Source organism: Elaeis guineensis, chromosome 5 (assembly GCF_000442705.2).
Source record: "Elaeis guineensis isolate ETL-2024a chromosome 5, EG11, whole genome shotgun sequence".
NCBI classification, from domain to species: Eukaryota; Viridiplantae; Streptophyta; class Magnoliopsida; order Arecales; family Arecaceae; genus Elaeis; species Elaeis guineensis.
Genome location: NC_025997.2, coordinates 122333043 through 122342841, shown reverse-complemented (window position 1 = coordinate 122342841; position 9799 = coordinate 122333043). Strand labels below are relative to the sequence as shown.

Below are 9799 nucleotides of genomic sequence, written 5' to 3'. Positions count from 1 at the left end.
TCAGACCTTGCAACTTTATAAACCCTCGTAGAAATGTCTAGCCACAATAATGAAGAAAGATTAAAATAAAAGAAAAGGAGAAGATCGCACAGTATTTACATGATTCGATTTGTCGATATACGTCCACAAATAGAAACGGGATAAAATTTTAATATAGAAAACTGGAAATCAGAGGGGGAATCTTCAAAGATCTAAAGCAGATTCCATCGCACGTGATTCAAGGCCAGTCTTTTTCTTGGGTAATATGAAGCCAGCTCGCATGGAAAGATTACCGGTTGACCCGTTGGGAAAAGGAAAGTTGAACGCATGATTTGAGAGCTAAAATCATGGATGGCATGGGTAACAAGACTGTAACGGTGGTATAGAGTTCCCAAACCAAATAATTCATAAAGACAAGGGGAAAAATAGCAAATAAGACAACACCTTCCATATCCTCACCAAAGTCACGTAGATGCCGCTTGGATTCGCTGCCCGTATCCACAGCCGACGCCCTCTCTCCTCCCCGTCCAACTTCTCGGTCAAGTCACCCCACCCCTTAGATTCCACCTTCTCGGTCCTCCAAGAAAGAGGCCCAGAGAAAAATAATCTAATATCTAATGGATAGCATCTTTTTCTTTTTTTTTTCTGATAAGAATAGATAGATAGCATCCTTTGGCCAAGCCGAAGTTCTTATTAGCCTCTCCGCCTTATCTTTACTCGTCCAGGTCTGTTTTCTTATTCTTGTTATCTAAATTCTTTGGAGTGCTTGCTCTTTTCTCGCTTTTCCTATGTACCATTGGACTTCATGAAAGAAGTTTTAATTATAAGGCCAATTGATTAGAGGTCTTTTCGTTTGATTTTATTTGTTTATTCTTTTGTTGTTAATGATTTATTTGGAACGTTTGCAACTTTTGTCCTCCTACATATCTTTGTTGGTTTCTTGGTCTCCTTCTTCATACTCTTTGGCTTCTTAGATGAAGCTGTAATTGAGAGACTGACGAGATAAAGGTCTCTCTCTTCTTTGCTTTATTTTGTTCATTCTTTTGTTTACTTCTTTTTGGATCTTATGCAGGGAGAATGGATTTGTTGTTGAACAAGTATTAGACCCTTCAATTTTGCTTAATAGAAGCAGCTTTTTGATCTGTTTGAAGCTGATGGAAATCGAATTATGGCTTTCAGTTTGTGGGCTGGAGATTGTTTGAAGGACGGCGTCCATGGATGGGAATTTCGGTCCAACCGAGCAAATTCTTTGGCCAATATCTGTCTTCTCTGGCATCATCATGTGCAAGATTGTAAGCATTTTCTATCATTCTGTTGATCTAAAAATCATGTTTTCCGGCATGGATTCTGTCGCTTAATTTCCATTATTCCTTTAATTGTTGATGATAAGGTTTATGCTGGTGTCTTTTAAACTTTGAATAATGGTTGTGCTTGTACTTGCTTCAGAGAGTAGTTGTAGTTCCAGTAAGCAATATGCAGTCATCTCTTATCAGATTGTCCAAGAGTTGCAATATATGATAAAGTTTGTTATTTGGGGAAGCACTTGGAATTCGTAGACTGAAATAAGCAGAGATCTGAGTATTATTGTCTCATTTTGGAAGCTCCAAAACCATATTATAAAATGCAAGCGCCATTGTCAGTTTCAGGACTCCTGTGCAAGGTGTCATGATATTTAAATTTAGAAGTGACTATTCTTCCTTATTTAAATTGAATTGACAGGGCTAAATGATTTGAATGTTTAATAGATTGAAGAAAGTCATTTAACATATATCATAACTGTATCTCAATTACTTTTTTTTTTTGTAGTTGACCCTGAGTCATTATCACTCAATTATCTTAGGCACAGCTGGCTGTACTGTTCATCATGAAATCCTCATACCATGCTGCGAAAAGGCTCTTAGTTGTGCTTTGGAGGGGGCAGCTCTGTTTTTTTTTTTTTTTTTAACCTTACATGCTTGATGTACATTATGCTTGGTGCTTTCAGAAATGAGAATAACATTGATAAATTTGTGGATCCATGAAACCTGAGAACATCTAAGTGAAAATTTTGTTGTTATGGGTCATGAACCAGTACCAAACTGTTTATGATTTTAGCCGTTTATGACCTTATTGGACCTATTTTTATATGCCTTGTTGTCTTTGCATATACATGAGAGACAAATATTAAAAATGCTTGGAATATAATTGTCTTTGGAGCATGTAAGAAAATCACAAATCCAAGATTTTAGATGGAATTTCATCTCTTATTTGTTCCTGTTTTTTCTAGTTCCTTTTTTTCTGAGTTCTAAACGTTTAAGTCACCAAACAAGGCTATACAACCAAATAATGTAGTTGTTTTCTGTTATAAAATGCCAAGGAAATTTGCATACAACTCTGAAATTGAAAATGAACAAATTCCTTTTCATAACTGACTTGTAAACTTAATATCAGTCATTCAGTGAGAAATTATTTGAGATGAAAGGATAAACTGCTATCTGTAACCAGTAATTTAGGCTCTAAATTAGAACTAATGACTAACTTTTTTCATTTGGATATCTCCCCTGATGCTCTTTCTTTCATTGAAAAAAAAGATAGAAAATTTCGTGATATTTGCTTTTGTTTTTAAAATTAACTATATGTGATGATTTATTTTATAATGGAATAAACACTAGTCTATTGCTGCTTCTTGAGGAGAAGAGAACGGATCTCGAGAAATAAATTTCTTCATTGCCAATTAGGAATATACTGCTGCATTTAGAAGTTCTTTTTTTTTTTTTTTTTTTGAGGGTGTTGGGGTTGGGTGGGTGCCTTCTTAGATGTGCGTCTATTGCTTTATTTTATTTAATTTTATTTACAATAAATCTTCCTTGTGAAGGTATACAAAATTACATGTGAGTTCAGCTTGAGGTACTTTAAGGCCTATAACAAGCTAAGCAAAATACAAAAGGTTGAATGGAACAATAGGTAAGATGTTCTTACATGTACATTGATTACTAGTAAGATGATTCAGTGAATCTGTTCAGCTATTTTTATAGTTCCAGGATTCCTTAACCACTCTTTCATGCAGGGGTTTCTCCACAATTCATGCAGTTCTTGCTGCAACAATTTCTTTCTATTTGGTAGTGATATCAGACCTTTTCAAGGATGGTTCTCATGAAGAGCTCATGATAGATAGAAAATCGGTGTTATCTGACACCATATTTGGGGTAAGTTGTTGGTTGTCAATTTGTACTTACGAGTTTTCCCCCTTTTTCTGAAATGAATTGATAAGCTGGTAGCAATATCATCCTGTCTCTTTCAAAATGCTTTTGGAATGAAATTGAATGAAGAAATTTTTGTTTCTGTTCATTTGCTTTCCTAGATGTGTCTTAACAATATCCTATGATATACCATTGATAAAACATAGTGAAATAGACATGAAATCATAATGGCACTGTGCAAATTGTAGTATTCTCGGAAATGATGAGTCGTTCACAAATTGCCAGCTAAATTACATTGTCAAGTATGAGATTGGACTAGCTACATGATCTTAAAGTTTTTCTGGTCTGCTTTACTGCATGCTGCTTGCCTGTTCCTTCTTACTTTTTGCCTCCAATGGTGCATCTTGTTTGAAGATTGTGCTTGATGGAGCATGATGTTTTGGGGAAAATCAACAATGTCTAGACACCCATCTACCCCTTTGCAGATTCATAATATTTATTAACTGCTTAAGAAAGTGCATTGCACAATGATGAAATTTTTAGTAGGATGAAGTGACATTTTTAGCTTTCCAGAAAACACAATTAATTGATAGAACTTTTGATCCTCCATAACTTAACATTTGTTAATTTGCTCCTCCAAGCACTTAACTCTTAAGTTTTTGATGTCACTCAGATGGTTAGTTATGTGTGAAGATATGAATACCTTCTTATTTGAAAATTTGTGTGCTTGAGTCTTACGTTCTACATTTGTCAATTGCCCATGAATCATCTTATGAGTTTGATTCATATAACTGTAGAACGGCATGATCTTACATATGAGGACTGTTCAATGCCCAGAACCACAAGAATATCCACCAATAACTAGATTTCTGACAAGAAATAAAATTAAGGAGAGAATAAATTTGGACACATAAAAACTTTTACTAATAAAATAATAATAACAAATCTCATTCATGGCTGGAAGCTGACCCAATTCTCTCCAAGATGATAGGACGTCCAACCTCTCATATTCTACCACAAGAAGACGCCCAACTTAGTCTATTACAAGACCAAGTGATGCCATGTTACAGGACCTTAGCTAATAACCCAACACTCGTGACCACTTTTTTTAATAATATATGTGGATAGCATCTTAGCACAATAAGGACAAAAGTCCTACTCCATCTAAACTACTATAGCACAACTTGGTGTTGTGACCCAAAAGTAAAAGACTAACTTCTCTTAAATACAATAAGATTCAATCCTAACACTAAGCAAATCAGTTTCTACCAATGCCAATAAATATTTTTTCGTTAACCTCTTAGACTCATGCTTTAATTTCCAAAGAAATCTAAAACTGTTAAATCAAAAATAGCAATCCTAGTAATATCAGAATGAGCAACAACCTGTCAACAATAACTTCCTTGTGAATTGCTAGTTGTCACTTTTATAACGCCCTTTTCCTAGCATAATGGGATTGCAAGAGTCGGTATTAAACTTGTTGTTTTTCTTAATGGTTTTTTTTTTTTTTTTTTGGTGGAAAGAAGGGTGCTTAAGGAAGAATCTTGTGTGGTGATGATTCAGATATCCTATAGGACAAATACAATATAAGTTGATGATTTCACATCTTTTACAAAATTTTGTCAACTCTAATTGTTAATTGGTCATCCGGAGAATGAAAAGGGATGGTTAGTTCAAGGATTCAATAATTCTTATTTAAAGTGAATAGAAAGCAATGTTCTATCTTAATTTAGAGTATGGTTCAACTAATGTGGCATGTGCAGGAGCAGGGAATGGTAAAGAAAGGCGGAAAGCTTCTTTACCAAAAAAAAGAAAGATGGAAAGCTGGAAACATTTTCATAGGCTCCATGATTTGTGTGATCTTTATCGATTGTGTTGATCTCATATTTTGTCTGTTTTCATATGTATGACTTGGATAAAAAAGATCTAATTCCTTGAATAGAAGAAAAATTTTGACAGCATCTGGTGTTATACTCTATAATATTGTCTCATCATTGTGGGAATGGTTATGAATAATGCATTGGATAGGGCAGTATTTCATTCTGAGCAGGTAAAAGATGCCTGCTTGAAGTGCAAGGCATTGGATTCACTGTGTTTACTTCAAACTTGCAGTTTTTAGCAAGAGAGAAATAATTAGGGTGACATGAGAAAGAGACACCAATTCAATGATTCTCTAGAATGATGTCATGCAAGGAAAGAAAGGATTTAGTGATCAGAGCTTGATTTTTGAGAAGAGAAATAGCGAGCTCTCCAAGTGGAGGAGGAAGGGGTCGTGAGAAAGTAAGAATGATGATCAGTAGCTTCTGCTTATTCTTCAAGATGAACAAATAAATTATGCCAATATATGAGATTTATTATATTGTTTAAATGTTATTCTTGTTTGATTTGGATAGGAGTGAATTTCTCTATCACGATGAAGTTATGACTGCAAGGAACACCAGAGACACACACTTTGGGAGAGAGAGGGAGACTTTGGAGGGGGTGCCACACAAGTAACAGAAAATCAAATAGTAGGGAGGAGGTTGGCAAGAGAGGCACTATGGATGTTTACACTATTGAGCTTGGGGCTCTCTTTTGGGTTACTTTGATACATGTTTTCTCCTTTATGGTTCTCTCAGATGGTTCTGCTCTCAAGCTATTTGCTTGGTTAATGCTTGAGAAAAAATTCAGTGATTATTGAATGGAGTAAATGTTGATTCTTTGTTTACATCATCCAAGGTAGCATCTCTATATTGCATAAATAATGAAGATTAGACCCAAGGAGCGGTCTTGTGCCAGTGCATCCTCCAAGTATGAGACACATTATAACACCATACATGCTTTCTTATAGTTATTATTTTTATTTTCTTAATAATAACTCTGGGGCTGCCACCATCTTAATCAACCTCTCCCCAACAAAAGTGATGATGAAAGAGCTGCCAGCTAGCTGAGTAAATAGTTGTAGGTCTTTTGGTAGTTTAGTTTTGCTCTTTCCTTTGACAAATAATGAGTGCATTCTACTCACTCTGCATCTAAAGGGATTTGGAACTCTGATTTGGCTATGGAGATCCCAGAATTGCCAGCTCTATTAATAAAAACACTAAATATGATTCCATTGATCAAGGGACATGGGCATCATCTGCCCATACCTCACCAGTTTCATCATCAGGAGGCAATTGATTGCTTAACGGGTAGTGACACGAATGTTAAGGGAGTATGTGAGCATGAAGCTTAGATAAGAAAATGCATTACACAATTTACTAAACTCATAATAATTATTCTGGTGAGAACTTATGTACTTTGCTAGGCCATCTACTTGAGTTTGTAACAGGGGATTAATTCCAGAAAAATAATGATGATAACAACAATAGTAATATGGAATTGGTTTCCTTAATTTCATTTACTTTTCAGTTTGACCATTATTTAGTAGGCTTTTATTGATCAATGAAATGATTATGAGTTTTAGTATTTTACAACTATGTAAATGTATCTTGCTATGGTGTCTATTTTTAAAGACATAGTTAGACACCTAACAAGTGCTATCTTGAATGCAACCTTCTTCAACCTTGATTGTGTATGTTTTAATGTGAGGTGAATGCCACCTTCTGTGGTCGAATTCAGAACCTTTGAACAGGAATGTGGGATGAGGAGAGGAGTGCCAACATGCTGAGCTAAATGTAGTTGGCTTTACTTGACATTTGACAGCTTCTTTTAATCTAATTGTTGACTCATGTATCCTACTGTTTGATTTTCTTTTTTTTTTTTTTTCTTTTTTTTTTGTAGATATCTCTTGGTTACTTTCTCTCAGACTTGGTGATGATTCTAAGGTTTTTCCCTTATTTAGGTGGCAAGGAATATGTAAGTACTTCAATGCATTGATACATTGAGGTTTTCTCTTGGAGATTGAACCCATATTGTTCTTTACTTCAAGTTTTGCATCGTGGGCTCTCCATTTATTCAATTTTTGTTTCTTTGATAAAGTGTCAAAGCACATACTTACATGCTCATGGCACATTGAGTTTTCCTCTTGTAGATTAAACCTGTATGGTTCTCATTCCAGGTCTTGCATCATGGGCTTTCCATGTATTCAATTATTCTTTCCTTGATAAGTGGCAAGGCACATATTTACATACTCATGGTTTTATTTTCAGAAGCTACAACTCCCTTTGTAAATTTCAGATGGTATGCTTTGACTTCCTGTTCCAAATATTTGATTTTTTTTTAATATATATTTTTAAACTAAAGCCTGAAGGATGATTGCAGGTACTTGGACATTGCTGGGCAGAAAAGTTCTAATCTGTACATTTACAATGGCATGGCCTTGTTCCTTGGGTGGCTGGTATGATCAAGTTCGTATAGACAATGCTTTTAGATAGGGGAGTGATAGTACTTGTTAACTGCAAGTCCAAGCGTATATCCACATGTCTCAGTGTTATGTCATGTTCCAGAAAGGATATTTTACAATTTGAATTAGTATAGATGGGCTCTAATGACATAGTCCGGATTCTAATGATTGATATTATTGACTTGTTATATCGTCAACTATATTCTTTTAGATCATTTATCTGAAAACATTCAACATTCTTAGGCATTCAAAATTGGATGAATACATGGGTCCATACTCAAATGAACACAAAATGGTTATTCGATGCCACTAATATGTTTTCTAAGCTTTTGCTGTCTACAATCTGTTCTTTGACCTGTGGATTGTTTGTTTTCCAGGTTGCAAGGATCCTACTGTTCATCTATTTTTTCACCCATATGTATTTTCATTTTGATCAGGTATGCTGCAGATCATCTTCTTCAAATTAAGCTGATTAGGAAATTCAATATGTGAGATTGATCATTGGCAGTGGAAACTTAAGCAGCAGTGCAGCAGTAGTGACATGCACATTGTCCTTCTAAAGCATTCAATGAACACATAACACAATATGACTTGAACCCAAGGTACATGTCAGCACATTAGGGATAGGGGATATAGAAAGTCTACTTGTTCATCCAAAGAGTTAATTTGAAATGTAAAGTGACAGAAGTGTCCAACATAATAAAAATGCTATTCTCTGTTTTACATACACAGGGTAGGCTATTATACTATTGCTATGATGCACAACTGGGTGACTCAATAGGCTTAAAGAGGCCAGTATTATATTGCTGCTTGTGTCTAGGTACAAAGTCTCTGCTGGGATGCAGAAAGTAAACTCTTTCCAGAGATGTATATGTAATTCTCCATCAGGGTTTTAACATACCTAATTATCTGTTTCGAGCTCATCTTAACATATTGCAGACAGTATGTGGTTTTGGATATTTATTATATGTTGCTTCCTTGGGGCTTGCTTTTAGGTCATGCCATCATGTTTGTGATGTACTAATATGTGAGGCTATCTCCTCCAGGTTTTAGCAATCTATCTTGGTTGGGGTTTTCCCCCCCTCTCAATGGTTATGGTGAGATTTTATGCGAAATCTTTAACAAATTCCTGTTGTTTCTTTTTTCCAAAAAAAAAAAAGAAAAGAAAAGAAAAATCTTGATAGCCTAATGGCTTATCAAAGTGAATTTCTTGAAGGTTCAAGTCACTTGTGAGCTGAATATAACTTTCAAGAGCCTTTCTTTAAATTTTTTTCTATGAATTCTATTAAAAAATATTTCTTTTACTGTTATTTTGTAAGCAACCACCCCAACACCAAACATGGAATTCTGAACTTAGCATTTGTTAGCTCGAAATTCTAGGGACTATATTGAAAAGTTTCCTTGACAAGATGAATGGGCCATCTTCCGTGAACAACGAAGTCATATCTTCTCATCAAAGTCTTGGACTTTTCACCCTTTCTTCTTGTCCTCCTGTTTCAGGTGAAGACAATATTTCCTCTTGGGCAATATAGTTTGGTGACTGTTCCACCTTTGCTGGCATTAATGAATGTGTTTTGGTTTTGGAAAATATTCAAAGGCCTGATGAAGACTCTCTCAAAAATGAGGCACTCCCAATGATGGTAGCATCGCCTTTTGCTTTTCAATTCCACTCTCCTCCCATTTAGTATTTTTATTTTTGCAGATGTTCATGCCATTGTTGTGATTTTTTTCCACTTTTTTGGTAAGCCAACCACCATGTATCTTGTGTAAGTATGAACCATGTACCTCTTCTCTGAAGTCACATGAAGGATTCAGTAACAGGTGATTCCAGAGAAGTTTCAGAAGAATATAAGAAATTCATGCCACTTGTTGTAAAGTTGGTGAATGATAAAGACATGGAGTATCTTGTTTTTAATCTTTCTTTGGACCTTTGTATGTCAGGCATACTTGGCTCAATGAAGCTGATTGAGTTCTATAAAATCTTGTCTTAAAAAAGAACCCAGCAAAATCATTTATGCCCACAAAGTCTCAATGTAGAAGTGTTCCCGGGGAACCTTTTCACCCTTTACCGTTTGTAAAATAGATAGCAATTACGCCACTCTGATAGATGCATGCTTTCTTATTTTTATGCCATTGTTTCACAAAATTGTGAAGAAGGGGTGGAAATGGAAATACATCAACAGGTAGGTAAGTGCAAGGCAAAATGGAAATCTAATATTTCTACGTCGCAGTAATTTTTAGGCCATCATTTATCTATCCATGGGGCCGCGGCCATGGCCGTCTATAGGACTCAGCTTTTGAAAAAGTTTTTGGATGT

At 35.4% G+C, this 9799-nt stretch overlaps 1 protein-coding gene across 10 annotated transcripts; it reads left to right on the top strand.

Annotated features, from left to right (window-relative positions):
* Nucleotides 1-378: 378 nt before the first annotated feature.
* On the top strand, nucleotides 379-9358 carry LOC105046053 (uncharacterized). Of its 10 annotated transcripts, XM_010924543.4 has the most exons (11): nucleotides 379-517; nucleotides 638-704; nucleotides 1052-1076; nucleotides 1159-1271; nucleotides 2834-2922; nucleotides 3026-3164; nucleotides 6921-6995; nucleotides 7198-7319; nucleotides 7401-7476; nucleotides 7860-7919; nucleotides 8983-9358. In XM_010924543.4, the coding sequence occupies exons 4-11, from the start codon at nucleotides 1194-1196 to the stop codon at nucleotides 9118-9120; spliced, it is 777 nt and encodes a 258-aa protein (XP_010922845.1). In that variant the 5' UTR covers nucleotides 379-517; nucleotides 638-704; nucleotides 1052-1076; nucleotides 1159-1193; the 3' UTR covers nucleotides 9121-9358. The 10 variants fall into 10 exon arrangements, 8 of the variants coding, with proteins under 8 accessions (XP_010922845.1, XP_010922844.1, XP_010922846.1 ...); XM_010924542.4 differs by lacking the exon at nucleotides 1052-1076 and having other exon boundaries at nucleotides 380-517; XM_010924544.4 differs by lacking the exons at nucleotides 638-704; nucleotides 1052-1076 and having other exon boundaries at nucleotides 392-517.
* The last annotated feature ends 441 nt before the right edge of the window (nucleotides 9359-9799 follow it).

Bases quoted from the DNA above. Each gene is read 5' to 3' on its own strand.
- LOC105046053 (XM_010924543.4), top strand. From the start codon at position 1,194: ATGGATGGGAATTTCGGTCCAACCGAGCAAATTCTTTGGCCAATATCT. The intron at 7,477-7,859 runs GTATGATCAAGT...TTTGTTTTCCAG, and splicing joins CCTTGTTCCTTGGGTGGCTG to GTTGCAAGGATCCTACTGTT. The intron at 7,920-8,982 runs GTATGCTGCAGA...CTCCTGTTTCAG, and splicing joins TGTATTTTCATTTTGATCAG to GTGAAGACAATATTTCCTCT.